This window comes from Aquarana catesbeiana, linkage group LG02, assembly GCF_042186555.1.
Source record: "Aquarana catesbeiana isolate 2022-GZ linkage group LG02, ASM4218655v1, whole genome shotgun sequence".
In the NCBI taxonomy this organism is placed as follows: domain Eukaryota; kingdom Metazoa; phylum Chordata; class Amphibia; order Anura; family Ranidae; genus Aquarana; species Aquarana catesbeiana.
This window is the reverse complement of record NC_133325.1, coordinates 598,060,207-598,082,091: the sequence shown is the minus strand read 5'-3', so window position 1 is coordinate 598,082,091 and position 21,885 is coordinate 598,060,207. Positions and strand designations below refer to the sequence as shown.

The window sequence follows — 21,885 nt, the reverse complement described above, 5'->3', positions numbered from 1 at the left end:
GCTCAAGCGCTTAGGTAAAATTGCAGAAATGGAAGAATTTTTATGCACTTGGGCTTGCTGGACCGTTTACTAACTACGGATCAATATAAATCAAACCAGTCCTTCCTTATGATTAACTCGGTACTGCAGGCCAAGACCCACCCCACTCCGGTCATACTTTCAGCTGTTGATGATGGATCCCCCCCCTCCTGTCCTCATGAGGGGTTAGTTAAGGAGAATCCACGTTGACGAGACTTCTCAAACAGGAATATAGGCTGTTATTTGACTGCATTCAAAACGGTTTCTCTGACAAATGAGAAGCACAACTAGAAAACACATTTTTGTCTGCTGTAGAGGCTGTGGAGGGATATCCTATCTTATGTCCTCCATCTTATCTTATCTCCTCCCTCTACCCTTCCCCCCGCTTCCTCCTGCCTCTTCGTTGGCATTTTAAGCTTTAGGACCTCATCCGTAGGAATCTCCAAAGTGGAAATGAAAGTGTCTTCCCTTTTTGCGACCTAGAACAGAAGCTTGCTTCCTCCCAAGCTCAAATACACCTGAATGTTAATTACATTCAATATTTCCTTCATTTAACATAGGAATGAGGCTTCAGTTACATATTCTGGTAGATGGGATAGATGACTTGTACACACAGACTTATTACATATTAGCGTAGGTTCCCTTTGGATTTTAGGTATTACTGCTGCCTAGATTCTTTATCTGTAATGTGCATCCCTTATCTCTTCTTCTTTTTTTTTTTTTTTTTTTTTTTTTTTTTTTTAATTCGTTTTAATATCTATATATACTCTTGATGTTACTTGCATTTATATTTTCAATAAAATATTCTTGAAAAAAGTGTGTCTGTCCCGCACATATCTAAACAACGATCACACCACAAGTGAGGTATCTCTACAAGAGCAATAATATTAGCACCAGGCCTCCTATGTAGCTAAAATAGTAACCGGGAAAGGTTTTTAAAGCGTTGCCTAATGTAAAGTACCGTAGTTTGTCGCCGTTTCCAGAGACGTGCACAATTTTTTAATGTAAACATGTTGGGTATCGATTTTCCTCAGCGTAACATAATTTTTTAAATATATATTTTACCAAACAATAGGGTATAATAATATTTGTGTGCACTAAAAATCATTAAAGTGTATTTTTTCCCAAAAATTTGCATTTTAAAACCAGTTGTGCAAAAGTTGTGTGACTTAAATTGAAACAACCAACATTTTTATCCCCCAATGATTTGCTTTCTGAAAATATATAATGTTTGGTGGTTCTAAGTAATTATCTAGTTTAAAAAAAAAAGCAGATTTCTTTTTCATACATCATGGGACACAGAGTCAGGCCAATATTCGTTTCCTGCTGGGTTATACTCAGGTGAATGGACACTGGTAGACCAAAGGTCTTCAGACAGGAAGTGATCCCCTATACGACCCCTCCCATGCAGGAAGTACTTTAGTTTTTACCAGTGTCTGCAAGGTGGATGGCACGGTTTGTTTGCGCTCTCTGAGCTCCAGGTCTCTAGTCCTACAAACAGTTCCAAAAATGAATTGAGGGATTGACCGATCAGATCCATTTGACATAGGCTTTTATGCTTAGATAAATGGTACCTGTGCCCCGCAAAGAAGACAAAAGATCCTGCAAGGTTTTTCCTGTAACGTGGCCTCCGGGAGCTGGACCCTGCGGAGTTGAAATCCTGGACACTACAGCGCTAAGGCATTTCCTGCAGGGTGCTGTACAGGTCCAAGGAAGTGGACCCTAAACATGAAAGGGTACCCAGTCCTTGAAGGTCCAAGTGACAGGAAACCGCCGTGAAGGGTGAAGTTTGGGCCCTTAGCTTCTAAGTGGCCCTGCGCCTGGACGGGCAAGTAAAACTCTTTCCTTTTATTATTGTGGGGTGTCCCAGTGACTGTAACAATCAGTCAAGCTAGCTAAAGGGTGGACACCTGTGTACGGTGATCATACTGGTGAGTTCTTGGTTGTGGGTGTTTGCAAAGTGTAAATTTTTTGCTTGTGTCTGGCTGTTTTTTACCTGTATGATGGCGCACGACGGTGCGCCATTTCGTCTTGGTTCGCCATGGCGCAAGTGCGTTTGCCAAAGCACTGTTGGGTTCAGCAGTTTGGCAGCCACGGCGCTCGCAGGTTCGCCACACATGCACCTTAGCCTTTATCTGGCGCACGAAGATTTGTGATGTATGCAAATACAGTCACGCCTGCTCGCTGGGACCGCGCACATGCGTACACATGCATAGAACATTCCGGCGCATACCCAGCTTATTTAAGCTATGCAGCCCAAGCATGTGGTGCTTCCAGAAGTCAGCTGTGGGACACAGAGCAGGCTCTCAACAGACACTTGCAGTGGTTCATTTTTCCTTACACGGGTCACGTGAGTCACCAGGTGTTGCTTGGCAGGCTAAAGGTGCTTAGCAGGATTGCTGCATAGGGGCTTGGTGAGCCCTATTAAAGAGTCTGCCTTCTGAGGTGTTTTAACTACACCCAAGTACTGTTTGCAGCATTGAATGTCTCCAAAAAGAGGAGTGAGACTAACACCATAGGGCACACCTATGTCATCAGTAGTTCCTAATGAACCTAGTTGTATCCCTAGTGTTGTATCCCCTGAAAGACCAGAGGCTCCTGGGCAATCTGAGCCGCTGCACCTATCTGGTATTGTGCCTACAGTCAACACTGCTGCTTCACCCTTTTATCACTAAGGATGAACTGTCCTCAGCCGGGTTAGAACACAAGATTGCCGGTAATGATTTCCTCCATCCCGCAGAGTGGCAGGAAGCGTGACAGCTCTCCCTCCCGGAGTCTCCTAGTCTGGAGCAGGAATGGGTTGAGGATGGTGAAGAGCTGAAAGCTCAGGATTCGGTGGAATGCCCGGCAAATGAGTCTGCTTCCGAGCAATCTGGACAAGAAGACATCCAGTTGATGTCTGCCTCTCAGTCGCAGAGGCTTTTGATCCCGACTCTGACTGAAATGGTTCATTATGCCTTTAAGTTGCCTCCTCTTGCAGAGGTGATTGAGCCCCCCTGGTCCTCTTTGGGATCTCTGAGACCTTTTCAGGTCGCACAGACATTCCAACTACACCCCCTGTTCGAACAGGCGGTGTATGCTAATTGGGAACATCCTGACAGGACTTTTTTGCCTCCTAAAAGGTTTTCCCTTTTATATCCCATGGATGAAAAGTTTGTTAAAAAATGGAGCATGCCAGCCGTAGATGCAGCAGACTCTTCCTTAAACGAACTTAACTTGTCTGGTAGATAACGCACAGGGCTTTTGAAAGACCCTGTTGACAAGAAATTGGAGTTATTATTAAAGGCTTCCTTTTTTCTTTGGCCAGTTCAGCTATTCAGCCAGCTGTTGCAGCAATTGGTATTTGCCAGTCCGTAAAGGATCAGGTCAAACGGCCGCATAGGCCTAACCAGGAGGATGATCTGCCTAAAAGTAAGACGGATATTGCTCGAGCGCTGTTTTGCTGTTGATGCTTTAAAGGATTCAATACAGCAGGTTTCTCGTCTGGCTCTCTTGTCGGTACATAAGCGCAGACTTTTATGGCTTAAGAACTGGTCAGCCGAGCTTCCTTGTAAAAAGTTATTGGCAGGTTTCCCGTTTCACGGGCAATGTTTATTCGTTGACAAATATATCCAAAAGATTTCCGGAGAGAAGAGATCTCTAGTTCCTGTGAAGAAAAGCACCGAATGTTCCTCTTTTTAAAACCCAGGGACTGCTTTCTCAAATGTCTCGGCGTCAGGGCGGTTCCGCCGCCAACAGGGCGCTAGGGCCAGGGGCAAGCCCAAGGCCAGAAAAGGCCCTGGGTCCAAAATTCTTCTAAACCCGGCACCAAGCCATCCTTTTAAAGGGGACGCCCCCATTCCATCGGGGGCGGGGGAGGCTGCTGCACTTTGCGGACATTTGGAAAACCATTCAGGATGAGTGAGTCACCTCAATTATATCTCACGGTTACAAGCTGTAGTTATGGGGGTGGTTCCTCCTCAGGGGTTTCTAAGATCCAGCATTCCCTCAGATAGTCCAAAAATAAGCTTTTTGTTTCAGGGACTACATCATCTAGTGCATTAAGGAGTGATTGTAGAGGTTCTTGTATTCGAAAGGGGCACAGGGTTTTACTCAAACCTGTTTACGGTTCAGAAACCAAACTGGAACACAAGGCCCATTTTGGACTTAAGGTCCCTGAACAAGTAGCTATTGATACAGTGCTTTCGGATGGAGTCTGTCCACTCAGTAGTGACCTAACTCCAGAGGGGAGACCTTTTAGCCTCCATCGACATAAAGGATGCGTACTTGCACGTACCTATCTTTCATCTTCATCAGAGGTTCCTACATTTTGCAGTAGAGAAATGTCATTTTCAGTTTGTGGCTCTACCCTTCGGGCTTGCTACAGCTCCTCGGGTGTTCACAAAGGTCCTAGCACCAGTACTGGGTCTTTTAAGGGCCCAAAGGATCTTTGTGCTCGGGTATCTGGACGACCTCCTGCTCAGAGATCACTCAGTATAGGCTCTAGAACAGAGCATAATATACACAGTGAGGTATTTGAAAAGCTTAGGGTGGATCATCAATACCAAAAAGTCAGCCTTGAGACCAGCTCAAAGTCTAAGATATTTAGGTCTGATTCTTAACACGGTCCAAGCAAGAGTATTCTTGCCACCCATAAGGATCTGTGCATCAGATAAGGGGCACCGGACAACCCTCCATTTAGCTCAGTATGAATCTTCTAGGGAGGAGTACTTGGTGCTGTCTGTGTTGCAGAAACAACCATTTGAACCTATTAAGGAAATTCCATTAGACTTGCTGTCAGGCAAGCTAGCCATCCTGATGGCTATCACCTCAGCTAGAAGGGTGTCGGAGTTGGCGGCCCTTTCATGCAGGGAACCGTACTTGATCCTTCACTATGACAGTCATGTTACAACCTGTACCATCCTTTTTGCCAAAGGTGGGGTCGGCCTTTCATTTAAATCAGGATATTATTTTGCCTTTTTTTTTTCTCAGCCTCGTTCGGCTGAAGAGAGACTGCATTCTTTGGACGTTGTCTGGGCAGTCAAGGTTTATCTGTCTAGATCTGCGGAGATCCGAGGATCAGACTTTTTTTGTTTTACCAAAAGGACCCAAGGAGGTGCAGGCAGCTTCCATTGCCAATTGGGTCCGTCAATTGATCGTTCAGGCCTACGGGCTGAAACAAAGCTCCTCCCTTTAGTGTGAGAGCTCATTCTACCAGGGGTGTAGGAATCTCCTGGGCTTTTCGCCATCAGGTATCTGGCTCAGATTTGTAAGGCTTCCACCTGGTCTTCAGTGCATACGTTCACAAAATTTTATCAAGTGGATGTTTGAGCAGCCGAGGATTAAGCTTTCGGCCACAGTGCACTGCTGGCTGCCGTATAAATTCTGATGGCTATTGTTTATCAGGTTGTCTCCCTCCCCTCAAGGCTTTTGCTCTGGGACGTCCCAGCAGGTAATGATTATTAGCCTGACTCTGTGTCCCATGATGTACTCAAAGAAAAGGACCTCACAGGTAAGTATGACGTAAAAATCCTATTTTTTACATGTATATGAGAAGCGTCAGAATAGACTTGGGAGACTGGTGTGTGGCAGTGACCAGGGACAGCATTGATTTTATTAGCAACACTGAGTGGATGGCCGTGATTAGGGAAAATCTTAGTGGTGGTGCGGTGATCAGGGACACTGTAACTGGTGTGGTGAAGATTAGGGATGCTAAGGATAGCCTTCTGGAAAGCAGTGTTTACACAGCAGTGTTTTCCCAGCTGTGCAACGTTTAAAGAAGAAAAAAAAAAACACTCCTGCAATCGGGAAGAGGAGTTTTGAGATCACACTATGGTCACATGAGCAAACTTTAAAACCTTATTGGAAAAAAAAATGCAAGTAAGATTCCTAAATATTAAGTGTCTATAAAGTTGTGTGTTCACAACTACATTATTGTTTGCTAAAGATTATACAGATTATTTAAAAAATGAGACAAAAATCATATTCAAACTCATGTTAAATTGGAGTCAGTACACACCTGCCATCATTTAAAGTGCCTCTGATTATCCCCAAATAAAGTTTAGCTGTTCTAGTAGGTCTTTACTGACATTTTCTTAGTCGCATCTTACAACAAAAGCCATGGCCCACAGGGAGCTTCCAAAGCATAAGAGGGATCTCATTGTTAAAAGGTATCAGGAGACGGGTACAAAAGAATTTCCAAGGCATTAGATATACCATGAAACACACTGAAGACAGTCATCATCAGTGACATTACCAAGAACTGGATGTCCCTCCAAAATTGATAAAAAGACGAGAAGAAAACTGGTCAGTGAGGCTGCCAAGAGGCCTACAGCAACATTAAAGGAGCTGCAGGAATATCTGGCAAGTACTGGCTGTGTGGTACACGTGACAACAATCCCCAATATTCTTAATATGTCTGGGCTGTGGGGTACAGTGGCAAGATGGAAGCCTCTTATAAAGAAAAACATCCAAGCCTGGTTAAATTTTGTAAAAATACATCTGAAGTCTCCCAAAAGCATGTGGGAAAATGTGTTTATGGTCTGATGAAACCAAGGTTGATGAACTATTTGGCCATAATGCTAAAAGATATGTTTGGCGCAACACTGCACATAACCAAAATATCCCCATACCCACAGTGAAGCGTGGTGGCAGCATCATGCTTTGAGGCTGTTTTTCCTCAGCTGGAACAGGGGCCTTAGACAAGGTAGAGGGAATTCTGAACAGCTCCATATACCAGTCAATATTGGCACAAAAACTTCAGGCTTCTGCTAGAAAGCTGAGCATGAAGAGGAACTTCATCTTTCAGCATGACAACGACCCAAAGCATACATCCAAATCAACAAAGGAATGGCTTCACCAGAAGAAGATTAAAGTTCTGGAATGGCCCAGCCACAGCCCAGAGCTGAATCCGATTGAAAATCTGGTATTATCTGAAGAGGGCTGTGCACAGGAGGTGCCCTTGCAATCTGACAGATTTGGAGTGTATGCCTTTCTCTTAGATACTTCTACACTAGTCTTGGGCGTAAGTTTTCGCTTAAAATTTGTTAACCAATGTTTTTTTAAATTTATCTTACTATGTTTACTTGCTTCCCAAAAATGTTAAAAAAAAAAAAAAAAAAAAAAAAAACCTGCCTGTGACCCTAAAAAAAACTCCACCTCCTATCTTATATTAAAAATAATATAGGTAGAAAAACACACCAAAGTACATAAGCTCCTATACAGAAATGCTACCATTTTATTCACATCAAACAAAAAAAAACCAGGCTAAATAACGGCTAAAAACTTAACGTTAAAATTATGTAACCACATACATGTGGTATTCTAAATTGCCCCTAGTTTAACAGTTTGCCGACCACATAACTTAGTTATACAGCGGCAGAGCAGCTCTCCCGCGCTGGATTATGTACCTAGTACGTGATCCGTCACTTCCAGGTAGGGGGTGCGCGCCCGCAGCGGCTGTGTTGCAGTTAGACACAGCACAAGCTGAGCGATGGGTGCCAGCCAATGGATGTTCACCATCGCTCGCTGATTGGCAAGGGGAGATGCACAACAGAGCTCTGCCTATGTAAACAAGGCAGTGCTCAATGCTTTTGGAGTAAAAATCTAAAGATGGTTTTCTATTTAGGATACATTAATAATTTAGTTTATTCAGCATGAAATGGAGCTTCGTTATGTAGCATAAGGCTGCATATTCTGCAATATGTACATTCTTGGTAAACTCATTCAACAAATCCAAGCTCTGCAAGCTGAGATGACATGCACTGCATTGATACATTCACTCAATTTCACACTAATTATGAGATAAAACAAAATTCAAAGTTATTCCTTTATCCCATTGTTTTGCAATACTATGTACACTACAAACTGATTTAATTGGTTCTGATGTCACCGTTTTCCTAACCTGACAACTTATTTTAAATAGGAAACCATTTTGTTTGCAAATTTTAAAGATTCTAACTACCAACAAAAAAAAGTCCTTTAATTTAAATAGCACCTGTCATTTCAGATCCATAATGGCAGTGCCTGTTAGCGGGCATCCACGTCCCTCACCTTGTGACATTGCTGCATCACCTGCCGTCCCATTAAAGTGATTGGCACTGTCGGTGAGTCAACAGCGGGTCAGAGGAGGAGCTGCTGCAGGGCAAAGATAACAGTTGCTCTTTAAAAATTATGATTTAAATCAAGCCTTTTTACTAGTGATTCCACCCTGGTTTGTAGACAATACAACTTTTGCACAAACCAATCCATATATGGTTAGTGGGTTATTTAATTTTTTTTCCCATAAACTTTTTTATTGAAATCAAAAACATAAGTGCCGACATATTAAACTTTGCACAGCATTATTCATTATAAGTCCATGGCTTGCAAATACGCCATGGACCAAAGCTGGCACACAGGCCACAGAATACAGCAAGATTAACAATACATTAAGTCTGGGGATCTGTATCAACTAAATTATTTAGTAGAAAAATTCTGAGTTTGTTCATATCTCAATGCACATTTTGTTCTGAATTTTTAGAATAGAAATAAAGTGGGAAGAGAAAAAGCAAAAAGGAGGAAGAGAGAGGGAAGAAAAGAGGGGGGGTGGGGGGTAATGATAGTTGAATTAGGGTTATACCTGCTCCCCTTTCCCCGTCCAAAGATTCGATACGGGCTTCCTGCACTGTATGCTGGCATAAATAGTCTAGGAGTCATAGATTTGAAACGTTCAGTAGTTTTAAAGTGGGTCCAGCATGCCCACAGACTTGTACATTTTTGTATTTGTTCTTGAGAAATGTAGATCAGCTCCTCCATCTCCCCTATTTTGAAGTCTGGTAAACTACTTTATGACAGTCGGAATACGTGTGGATCTCCAATGTATCGAAACACAAAGTCTTGCCACATTTACCATGTGCATAGCTAGAGATTTGTGCTAGTTTTTTTAAATAATGTTGTATGGTGTAAGAGGTATTGTGCTGGAGAATAGTCCAATGTGAGTGTGGTGACGTGGAATGATGTTGTGCACTTCTTTCCAAAAGGTATGTAAAGATTCACAGTCCCACCAGATGTGAAGCATAGTACCTTCTAATTTCCCACATCTCCACCATGTCAATGATGGGGAGAATTTGTGGAGGCGAGATGGGGGTTCTGTACCAACGGGTGGCAACTTTATAGCAATTTTCCTGAATGGCTACTTTACTAGAGCCTTTGTGTGTGTATAAATGAATAATAATTTCCCACTCGTCATCCAAAAGGAAGACTTGAACAAATTTCCCATGCTGCACACGCAGAATCTGGGGTGACCTGAGAGTAGGATGTATATCAAAGCGATTAGATGACTTTGTGGTGGTGATCGCATGCATAGAGGTTTAAATGGCGTAAGTTGTCTTGTCCATACTGACATTGAGGGCTGGGATGAAAAAGTGTTGTAGCTGTCTGTACTTCTAGAAAGGGAAAGAGTTAGTGGGAGACATGTTGATTAAGCTCTCGTATGATTAGGGTGGTGCCCTTCACAAAGAAGTGATGTGCAAGTAGATTTTTGTGGGGCCATTTAAGACTTGTAAAGGAGCTTTGGGATATTTTTTTTACCAAGAATATTTAGCACAATACATATTGGCCTAAATGTATGGAGAAATTAGGTTTTTCTAAAAAAAACATTCTTGTATTTACATTTTTTTCATAATTGTGTTTTTTTTTTTTTTTTTTATAGCACAAAAAATAAACCCAGTGGTGATCAAATGCCCCCAAAAGAAAGCTCTATTTGCAGGGAAGAAATGACAAATTTTAATTTAGGTATAGTGTTGCTAGTGTTGCATGAGCGTGCAATTGTCACTTAACGTAACAAGGTACCATATTGCAAAAAATGGCCTGGTCTTAAAGGGGAGTAAATCTTCTGGAGGTCAAGTGGTTAAATACAAAAGGACAATGCATCACTATTTGAGTCAATGTCCATAACTGGGTCAAACCAGTGGGAATGTATATCTCCAATAAGATTACTTTCAGTTCATTGTCATGTCTTCAGAATGTGAATTTCAACTCTTTTGCGCCTAAGGGGGAAAAAAAAAAAATCTTAATGTCCACGCCCAATTTTGCAACTTTGTGTTAGTAAAACCATACAAATCACCACAACTATTTTGTGCATCCAGGTGGCTTATACCTTGTTCTTTTCAGGATAAATTGGGCTTTCATTTGTGTGTTTAGATTTAAAAAAGTAAAAAAAACTGGCCCAAAATAGTAAAAAGTGTGTGTGTGTGTGTGTATATATGTGTGTGTGTGTGTGTGTGATATATATATATATATATATATATATATATATATATATATATATATATAAATATATAAATTTTTTTAACTTTCTTGCTAGATAGGTAGGTAGATAGCCTACCAACAACCCAAAATAAATTCTCCTGCCGATCGCAGCGATACATATACATAAGTGTATCTTGTTGTTTGTACCTGTTGTTTTTTTTTTTTTTTTTTTTTTACTTTATCCTACCTAAAACACACTGACTCTGATATTAACCAGTTCAGTCCCGGAATGCGGCACTACATCACTTTAACTGACAATTGCGCGGACATGTGATGTTACCAGACAATTTCATGTCCTTTTTTACCACAAATGGAGCTTTCTTTTGGTGGTATTTGATCACTTCTGCAGTTTTTCTTTTGTGCGCTATAAACAAAATTGCGAAAAAAAACACCAATGTTTATTTTCGGCTATGAAAACACACCTAATAAAAAAAGTAAATATTTATTTAATTTCTACATCAATTTAGGGCAATTTTTATAATGCTACATATTTTTGGTAAAATAAAAACCCAGTAAGCGTATATTGATTGGTTTGCGCAAAAGTTATAGCGTCTACGCAATAGGGGATAGATTTATGGCATTTTTATTTATTTATTTTTTTTAGGGGGATTGCAGCAGACAGATTGGACACCTGACAATTTTTGACACTTTTTTTGGGAAACCAGTGACATTAGTGATCAGTGCTAAAAATATGCACTGACATTGTACTAATGGCACTGGCAGGGAAAGGGTTTACATCGGGGCGAACAAAGGGTTAAATGTGTTCCCTCAGTGTGTTTAAGAATGGTATGGGAGATGCCTTCCTGGGACAACACACAGATCCGTCTTCCTGCATAACAGAAAGACCGGATCTGTGTGTCATCCCCTGCCTCCTTTATTTTAGCAGATCTCTGTTGTGTCACTGCAGTGACCCGCTGATTGGCTCCGCTGCTGGCCAACCGGTGCGCTCCCACAGATCGCCATGTACGACCCCGACATACACCTACGCCAATTTACGCCGCTGAGCCACCCTGCCGCAGTATGATTGCGGCGGCTGGTCGGCAAGTGGTAAAAAAAAAAAAAAACTAACTCAAAAATACTGACCTTAACCCAAGCACTAACCCTAGGGCTGACCTAGCTCAAACCTTGATCTGGGTAATTTTATTTTTTTTTATTTTTTTCCAAAACACTTTTTTTTTCTTTATCTCTGCAAAGACAGAGAAAGATGCAATGTATCTGTCTCTTCCATTCACAGAGACAGAAAACACGGGCGCTGGCTTCACAGTGACTGATCACTGTGATTAGCTAATTGGAGGCTAGCCTACGATCAGGTAACCCAGAATCGGACATTCGAACTGGGCCCCGGGGCTTTCGGTGAGAACCCGGTCTTGGTGCTCAGAGAGTCCTGTGCGATTGCAGCACAAAAGGGAGATACACAAATATGTGGCCCCACAGAAAAAAGTCCAGTCGGGTTGCATACGATTGGCATGAAGGGGGTTAAATCATGTTTCACTACATGAACTGGAACCCAAATATATAGTCACTGGGGGAGTGCATCTAAAGCCTCGTATGTTGCATCCTATGCACTCAACACCGTGTATTGATGGATGGAAGTAACTAAATGTAACGGAGTAACTTCCAATATGCCCATCTGAAATAATAATTCCACAGTGGGGATAAGGTCCTATATGTCAAAGTATCTTCAGGCATGCATATTATTTCCAGTGTGCTGGCCAGAACACTGCAACAAAACAGGACTGCCTCTGCAACCGGTATAGAGTCCACACTTATAGTAAGCCTTGCATCGCATAGACCAGGGGTAGGCAACGTCGGCCCTCCAGCTGTTTTGAAACTACAAGTCCCAAGAGACATTGCAATACCCTGACAATCACAGGCATGACTCCTAGAGGCAGAGGCATGATGAGATTTGTAGTTTCACCACAGCTGGAGGGCTGAGGTTGCCTATCCCTGACATAGACAATATGGGGGTCCCCACCAATATAACACAGTAGGGGTGTCAGACATATGAGGACATATCCCACAGATATAAATTTAAAAAAATCATCCATATAAAGATGCTACGTATCTTGTACTATGTATGAAGACAAATCCATCAGCTATGGTTAATGGTTGAATATCCGCAAACAAATACTTATCAATCCATAGCATTCTCTGTATGTTAGATTTTCTCAGTTGGGGCCAACCAGGTGCTAACAGCAAGTGGTAGTGTGTGTGGTGTTTTTTATTTATTTTTTTTTATAGAGCAAAGGAGATTTATAACCCCTGTCAGAGAGAGAGAGAGAGAGCGATCTATAGAGATATATATATATATATATATATATATATATATATATATATATATATATATATATATATATATATATATATATATCTCTATCTCTCACTATAGAGATATCTCTCTCTATATATCTATATCTACACACACACAGTGGGGACGGAAAGTATTCAGACCCCTTTACATTTTTCACTCTGTTATATTGCAGCCATTTGCTAAAATCATTTAAGTTCATTTTTTTTCCTCATTAATGTACATACAGCACCCCATATTGACAGAAAAACACAGAATTGTTGACATTTTTGCAGATTTAGTAAAAAAGAAAAACTGAAATATCACATGGTCCTAAGTATTCAGACCCTTTGCTCAGTATTTAATAGAAGCACCCTTTTGATCTAATACAGCCATGAGTCTTTTTGGGAAAGATGCAACAAGTTTTTCACACCTGGATTTGGGGATCCACTGCCATTCCTCCTTGCAGATCCTCTCCAGTTCTGTCAGGTTGGATGGTAAACGTTGGTGGACAGCCATTTTTAGGTCTTTCCAGAGATGCTCAATTGGGTTTAAGTCAGGGCTCTGGCTGGGCCATTCAAGAACAGTCATGGAGTGGTGTGAAGCCACTCCTTCATTATTTTAGCTGTGTGCTTAGGGTCATTTTCTTGTTGGAAGATAAACCTTCGGCCCAGTCTGAGTTCCTGAGCACTCTGGAGAAGGTTTTCGTCCAGGATATCCCTGTACTTGGCCGCATTCATCTTTCCCACGATTGCAACCAGTCGTCCTGTCCCTGCAGCTGAAAAACACCCCAACAGCATGATGCTACCACCACCATGCTTGACTGTTGGGACTGTATTGGACAGGTGTTGAGCAGTGCCTGGTTTTCTCTACACACATACCGCTTAGAATTAAGGCCAAAAAGTTCTATCTTGGTCTTATCAGACCAGAGAATCTTATTTCTCACCATCTTGGAATCCTTCAGGTTTTTTTTTAGCAAACTCCATGCAGGCTTTCATGTGTCTTGCACTGAGGAGAGGCTTCCGTTGGGCCACTCTGCCATAAATCCCGACTGGTGGAGGGCTGCAGTGATGGTTGACTTAATACAACTTTCTCCCATCTCCCGACTGCATCTCTGGAGCTCAGCCACAGCGATCTTTGGGTTCTTCTTTACCTCTCTCACCAAGGCTCTTCTCCCCCGATAGCTCAATTTGGCCGGACGGCCAGCTCTAGGAAGGGTTCTGGTCGTCCCAAACGTCTTCCATTTAAGGATTATGGAGGCCACTGTGCTCTTAGGAACCTTAAGTGCCGCAGAAATGTTTTTGTAACCTTGGCCAGATCTGTGCCTTGCAACAATTCTGTCTCTGAGCTCTTCAGGCAGTTCCTTTTGACCTCATGATTCTAATTTGCTCTGACATGCACTGTGAGCTGTAAGGTCCTATATAGACAGGTGTGTGACTTTCCTAATCAAGTCCAATCAGTATAATCAAACACGGCTGGACTCAAATGAAGGTGTAGAACCATCTCAAGGATGATCAGAAGAAATGGACAGCACCTGAGTTAAATATGAGTGTCACAGCAAAGGGTCTGAATACTTAGGACCATGTGATATTTCAGTTTTTCTTTTTTAATAAATCTGCAAAAATGTCAACAAGTCTGTGTTTTTCTGTCAGTATGAGGTGCTGTGTGTACCTTGAGGGAAAAAAAAAATGAACCTAAATGATGTTAGTAAAAGGCTGCAATATAACAGTGAAAAATTTAAGGGGGTCTGCATACTTTCCGTCCCCACTGTGTGTGTGTGTGTGTGTGTGTGTGTGTGTGTGTGTGTGTATATATATATATATATATATATATATATATATATATATATATATATATATATATATATATATATATATATATATATATATATATATATATATATATAGAGATATATATATATATATATATAGAGATATATCTATAGATATAGAGATATATATATCTAATAGACAGGTGCTCTAGTCCATTTCCACTCTGTCCAAAACTAAATAAAAGTTTTGCTTTTAGTTATACTTTAAAGGATATGTTGACCTTTTACAAAAATAAATGCACTTTTTTTTTTTTTTTTCAGGTAAAAAAAAGTGCATTTTTTTCGCTGTAGTCTAAGGCTTTGCACCCATGATCAGCAGATCACGGGTGCAGTGTCTGGATTCTGCAGCTGCTTGTAAGGGCAGGCACTGAATGACAGGAAGAATCGGTGGACTACGAGAGTACTTACCAGCTCCCTTGCAGTTCATTGAGAACTGCAAGCAGTCGGCTGCAATGGCTGTTATAAAATTGTCACAGCGAATGCGGGGAGAAGATCCCCTGCCCGCTGTCACAGGGGGATTGGAGAGGGGGTGGGAGACAGGATCTGGAACATGCTACATGTTCCACCCCAATATGGGTGGAACATGTAACATGTTCCTAAGGTGAACTCTGCCTTTTAATTCTTTTGAGTTTTATGCATGTAGGCCTCGATTCCTCATCTTAACCACTTTCAGACCAGCTCACGCCGATATACGTCGGCACTTTGAAGAGGGATATCATTGTTATGGCAGCAGCTAGCTACCATAACCCCAGTATCCTTCTTCTACAGTGAGCGGTCCGGTTTCAGATAAAAGTGGTCTCTGCTGCGGTTTTGCCGCAAGATCACTTTTAACGGCGGCGAGGTCACTTTTTACAAGGTATGTTTACATTCCTTGTAATAGGAATAAAAGTGACACAATTATTTTTTTTAAAAGAACAATGTAAAAATATAAAATAAGGAAAAGAGATTTTTTTTAAATGCGCCATCCTGCCGAGCTTACATGCAGAAGTGAATGCATACATAAGCAGCATCCGCATATGAAAACAGTGTTCGAACTACACATGTGAGGTGTCGCCATGATCGGTAGAGAGAGAGCAATAATTCTAGCCCTAGACCTCTAACTAAAAACATACAACCTGTAGAATTTTTTAAACGTAGCCTATGGAGATTTTTAAGGATAAGTTTTTCGCCATTCCACAAGCAGGCGCAATTTTGTAGTGTGACATGTTGGGTATCAATTTACTTGGCGTAACATTATCTTTCACCATATAAAAAAACTTGGGCAAACTTTACTGTTGTCTTATTTTTTTTTTTTTTTTAAAGTGTATTTTTTCCAAAAAAAGTGCGCTTGTAAGACCGCTGCGCAAATACGGTGTGACAAAGTATTGCAATGACCGCCATTTTGTTCTCTAGTGTGTTAAAATATATATATATAAAATGTTTGGGGATTCTAAGTAATTTTCTAGCAAAAAACCTGTTTTTAACTTGTAAACACCAACTCTCAGAAAGAGGCTCGGTACTTAAGTGGTTAAGTATGTACTTTTTTTTTTTTTTTCTTCCCGGAATACTTCAATATTTATCCTTGCACAATGTATGTGCCTATTTGGATTCTTAATGCTTTTAAATTATGCTTTAGGAATGGATCCAACAGAACAACATTCTATCAATTGTTTTACGAGATAGTCTTCATCAACCTCAATATGTGGAGAAATTAGAAAAAATTCTTAGGTTTGTCATCAAGGAAAAAGCACTTACTCTGCAAGATCTGGACAACATTTGGGCGGCACAGGTAATGCACCTATTTCTTTTAGCTTTGAATGTTTATTGAAAAGATTACTTTGAGTTATCTGAGATCTCATAAGTTTACAGTGGGAAAAAATATTATTTGATCCCCTGCAAATTTTGTAAGTTTGCTCACTTACGAAGAAATGAAGGGTCTTTAATTGCTCATCATAGGTGTATTTTAAATGATGGGGATAGACTATCAACCAAAAATCCATAAAAAACACCTAAAGCAAATGTAATAAATTGAGTCGCAGTTCAATGAGTAAAATAAGTATTTGAACCCCGAGCAAAACGTGACTTAGTACTTGGTGGAGACACCCTTGGCAAGCACAGAGGTAAGACATTTCTTGTAGTTGGTCACTAAGTTTGCACACATCTCAGGAGGAATTTTGGTCCGCTCTTCTTTACAGATCTTGTCGCTTGACAACTCGAAGTTTCAGCTCCCTCCAAAAATTTTCTGTAGGATTAAAGTCTGGTGACTGGCTAGGGGGCCATTCCATGACCTTAATGTACTTCTTCTTGAGCCACTCCTTTGTTGCCTTGGTGGTATGTTTTGGGTCATTGTCATGCTGGAAGACCCATCTTCAGTGTTATAGCTGAGGTTAGAAGGTTCTCATCCAAGAATTTACAATACATGGCCCGTCCGTTTGGCCCCTCAATACAGCAAAGGCGGCCTATACCTTTAGCAGAGAAACAGTCCCAAAGCATAATGTTTCCACCTCCTGTGCTTGACTGTAGGGATGGTATTTTTAGGGTCATAGTCAGCATTTACTCTTCTTCCAAACATGGTGAGTAATGCAGAAGAGCTTGATTTTGGTCACATCTGACCATGGCTCTTAATCCCAATCCTTCTCTGAATCATTTAGCTGTTCATTTTGCAAACTTCAGACGGGCCTGTACATGTACTTTCTTGAGGAGAGGGACCTTGCAGGCACTGCAGGATTTTAATCCATGGTGGCGTATTGTGTTACCAATGGTTTGTTTGACTGAGGTCCCAACTGCCCTGAGATTATTCACATGCTCCTCCCGTGTAGTTCTGTGCTGATCTCTCACTTTTCTCATGATCATTCTTGCCCCACGAGGCAAAATCTTGCATAAAGCTGCAGACCATGGGTAATTTGATGGGTGGTCTTGTAATTTTTCGCTTTGCATATAATAGCTCCAACAGTTGTGCCACCTTCTCACTAAGCTTCTTGCTGATGGTCTTGTAGCCCATGCCAGCCTTGTGCAGGTCTACAATCTTGTCCCCGATGTCCTTTGACAGCTCATTGGTCTTACCCAAGATGGTGAAGTTTGAATGGAAGAAAGATTCTGTGGATAGGTCATTATGAGTTTTTTTTTTTTTTTTTTTTATTATAAAGTAGACACGAGTTAAAATCATACATTAAACAAGTAGTAGTATTCAAGTTACAAAACAAAATTACAGATGATTTCACATTTTAGAAAGATATGCGTATAGACATCCGCTAGACAAATACACGTTTGAGTTATAAATCTCTCATGCAGTGCCTTGACATTTTCCACATTTTGTCATGTTAAAACCAAGAACGTAAAAGTATTTTATGTGATAGACCAACACAAGGTGGCACATAAATGTGAAGTGGAAGAAAAATGATAAATTGTTTCCCAATTTTTGTTCAAATATGTGAAAAGTGTGGCGTGCATTTGTTTTCAGCCCCCTTTTACTCTGATACCCCTAAATAAAATCTAGTGGAAAAAATTTCATTTAGAAGTCCCCTAATTCGTAAATAGTCCGCCTGTAAATAATTTAATCTGTCTAAATATAGCTGTTCTGTGAAGCCCTTATAGGTTTGTTAGAGAACCTTAGGGATCAAACAGCATCATGAAGGCTAAGTAACACACCAGACAAGGCAGGGATAAAGTTGTGGAGAAGTTTAAAGCAGGGTTAGGTTATAAAAAAAATATAAAAAAATATCCCAAGCTTTGAACATCTCACAGAGCACTGTTCAATCCATCATCTGAAAATGGAAAGCATATGGCACAACTGCAAACCTACTAAAACATAGCTGTCCACCTAAACTGACAGGCCGGGCAAGGAGAGCATTTATCAGAAGCAGCCAAGAGGCCCATGGTAACTCTGGAGAAGCTGCAGAGATCCACAGCTCAGGTGGGAGAATCTATTCGCAGGACAACTATTAGTCGTGAACTCCACAAATTTGGCCTTTATGGAAGAGTGGCAAGAAAGCCATTATTGAAAGAAAGCCATAAGAAGTCCCATTTGTAGTTTGCGAGAAGCCACGTGGGGGACAAAGCAAACGTTAAAGAAGATGCTCTGGTCAGATGAGACCAAAATTTTACTTTTTGGCCTAAAAGCAAAATGCTATGTGTGGCAGAAAACTAACACTGCACATCACCCTGAACACACCATCCCCACCGTGAAAAATGGTGGCAGCATCGTGTTGTGGGGATGCTTTTCTTCAGCAGGCACAGGGAAGCTGGTCAGCGTAGATGAGAAGATGGATGGAGCCAAATACAGGGCAGTCTTAGAAAAAAACCTGTTGGCGTCTGCAAAAAACTTGAGACTAGGATGGAGGTTCGCCTTCCAGCAGGACAACGAACCCTTAACATACAGCCAGAACTACAATGGAGTGGTTTAGATCAAAGCATATTCATGTGTTAGACTGGCCCAGTCAAAGTCCAGACCTAAATCCAATTGAGAATCTGTGGCAAGACCTGGAAACTCCTGTTCAGACGCTCTCCATCCAATCTGACAGAGCTTGAGCTATTTTGCAAAGAAGAATGGGCAAAGATGTCACTCCCTAGATTTGCAAAGCTGGTACACAAATTCCTAAAAAGACTTCCAGCTGTAATTGCAGTGAAAGGTGGTTCTACAGAGTATTGACTCAGGGGGGCTGCATACCAATGCACGCCACAGTTTTGAGCTATTTATTTGTAAAAAATGTTGAAAACCAATTATCTTCCGTCAGCTATTAATTATGTGCCACTTTGTTTTGGTCTATCGCATAAAATCCCAATAAACTTCATTCACTTATTTTTGGTTGTAACATGACTAAATGGGGAAAATTTCAAGGGTTATGAATACATTTTCAAGGCACTATATGTGATCTAAAGTGGTGTATCAAATTATTTATGAATAAAGATAAGACAGAAAAATACTAACAAAAACGAATTCAATACCAGAACACAAAGATGCCTGAAGGCCATGTGTGTATGGCTATGCCTTTAGTTATGTTCAGTTATCATTTTTTTTTTTTTTTCCTATAGTTTTTTTTTTTTTTTTATTGAAATATCAACATATGAGTTGAAATGGTACATTTAACCACTTCCCGCCAGCCGTCATATGACGTCCTTGACTTTGTGCGGGTATATCTGAATGATGCCTGCAGCTACAGGCATCATTCAGATATCGGCTTTTTCAGCCAGCGCTTCCCTACACCATAAGAATGATCATAGCGGCTGTTCCTCCACTTGATCATTCTTACAGGCGGCGAGAGGGGACGCCCCTGCCGCCCTCCGGTGCTTCTACCGACTCACCGCTTCCATCGGTGAGTCAGACAGGATCTGCCGGCCTCGGATGTTTAGTATAGATGGTCGCCGGAGTCTCTATGATCGTTTGGAGGCCGGGGGCGATGTTATGACATCACGCCCAGCCTCTGCATTCAAAACAGACCGCGTCGCCTCGGCTGGAAGCCGAGATCGTGGTTTTTTTTTTTTTTTTTTTTTCCTAAGCCTAGAGGTGAGATATGGGGTTTTATTGACCCCATATCTCACTTTAAAGAGGCCCTATCATGCCATATTCCTATTACAGGGGATGTTCACATTCCTTGTAATAGGAATAAAAGTGATTTTAAAAAAAAAAAAAATTTTTAAAGCGTCTAAAAAAAAAAAAAAAAAAAGATAAAAAAATTAAGTGCCTCTGTCCCCGCGTGCTCGCACGCAGAAGCGAACGCATATGTTATAGTGAGAGCAATAATTCTAGCCCTAGACCTACTCTGTAACTCAAAACATGGTAACCAGTAAAAAAAATGTAAAGTGTCACCTATGAGGATTTTTAAGTACCAAAGTTTGGCGCCATTCCATGAGCGTGTGCAATTGAAGCGTGACATGTTGGGTATCTACTCACTTGGCGTATCTTCATCTTTCACATTATGTAAATAAATTGTGCTTACTTTTCTTTTTTTCTTTAGCACAAAACTTTTTTTGTCCCCCCCCCCCCCCCCCCCCCCCCCCAAAAAAAACTTGAAAAATTGCTGCGGAAATACCGTGCAAGATAAAAAGTTGCAACGGCCGCCATTGTATTCTGTAGGGTCTTTGCTAAAAATAAAATCTATAATGTTTGGGGATTCTATGTAATTTTCTAGCAAAAAAATGTTTTTTACATGTAGGAGAGTAATGTCAAAATTGGCCTGGGTGGCAATTGGTTAACAAGAAGGTAGTATTCAAGTGACAGGTATCTTTTATACACAATATGTTTTCCACATAAGCACATACTGTAGCCAGTCTGTGGGAGCCAGAATTTTTGTTAGTTGGTAGAGGATCAAATCACTGAACTGCAACTCCATTTAGAACAGTTGTATCGTATGTATATGCATTGTTTTTTTCTGGATTTTTGGTTACTATACTATTTTGTGTCTCTCATTTATAATACACCTATGATTGCAATTATAGACCCTTCATTATGACCACAGTCATGACTATAACAATTTTTGAAAGTACCATACTAAAAGTCAATTACCAAATGTTAACTTTTTTTTTTTTTTTCATAATGTAGGAAGTTAGTGAGACAAAGCTTACGAGATCAGTCAGTCTTAAAGCGTATTTCAAATTTTGCAGTCAAATTTGAGAAAAACCTACTATGTTTTGTGTTCCCATTCACACAGCATGCCTAAAAAATTGTTAATATATTTGTCTATGGACATGTACAACCTGGCTCGGATGCATGCCCGCATGAGTCCCTGCACCATAGCTAGCTTGTTGAGGGGTATGGTTGAGTTACACTGCCTAGCAGTTTTTCTGGGACCCAATATCAAGAGGTCTTCACTTATGTTCCCCCTAATCTTTACACCCACCCGTGCCACTATGGGGGAGTCCCCCTCTCCTTGTAAATTTATCTTTTTATTTCATAAAATAGTTGGTAAATGTGGAGTGGTAGCAATGCCAACACCCAAAGTCCCACTAGACATCCTTGCTTGAAATGTTACTTTTGCGTGAACTGACCCTTACTCATGTTTTCTTGGAATTCACGACCCTCATAACAAGGATATTTGTCCTACAATTGTGTAAATGTAATCTCTATGTATGCCCATTTTTAGGGTAGGAAGAATAAGTAGCATGCACTTATCCCTCCACTGTCTCCTGCCACTATGTTCACTCACTGAAGAGAAAATTGAGATGCATCGGATTCTCCAACTACCCCACAAGATTGCATGCTCTGCCTTAGTCACCAAGATAGGAGACTCTCCCTTATGGGCATAGGATTATTGGTCCTTTCTCAACTAAATGTAATGTATACAACAGATTTGTAGATCCTGCTGGTGAACATGATGGTAGTGGAATTAAAAATTGAACTTTGTCTTTATTGTGCAGTCCTTTCTGTTTGAGAGAGCATAATGTGTAAACTGTTTAGGGGGATGGGTATAATTTTTTATTTTTTTTTGTATTCTACTTTTACAGTTGTAAAACATAGGAGAGTGCTAATGTTGAAAATTGTTCATATGCATTTAATTTGTTTTAT

The 21,885-nt window shown here is 40.8% G+C and overlaps 1 protein-coding gene across 4 annotated transcripts in view; it reads left to right on the top strand.

The window, feature by feature from the left end:
* The window catches only part of USP9X (ubiquitin specific peptidase 9 X-linked), a 365,419-nt gene that overhangs the window by 130,447 nt on the left and 213,087 nt on the right, over positions 1–21,885 (top strand). For all 4 annotated transcript variants that reach the window (XM_073616321.1, XM_073616319.1, XM_073616322.1 and 1 more), the window contains one exon: positions 16,021–16,173. In XM_073616321.1, coding sequence (XP_073472422.1) covers positions 16,021–16,173 — 153 coding nt within the window. The remainder of the gene's footprint in view (positions 1–16,020; positions 16,174–21,885) is intronic.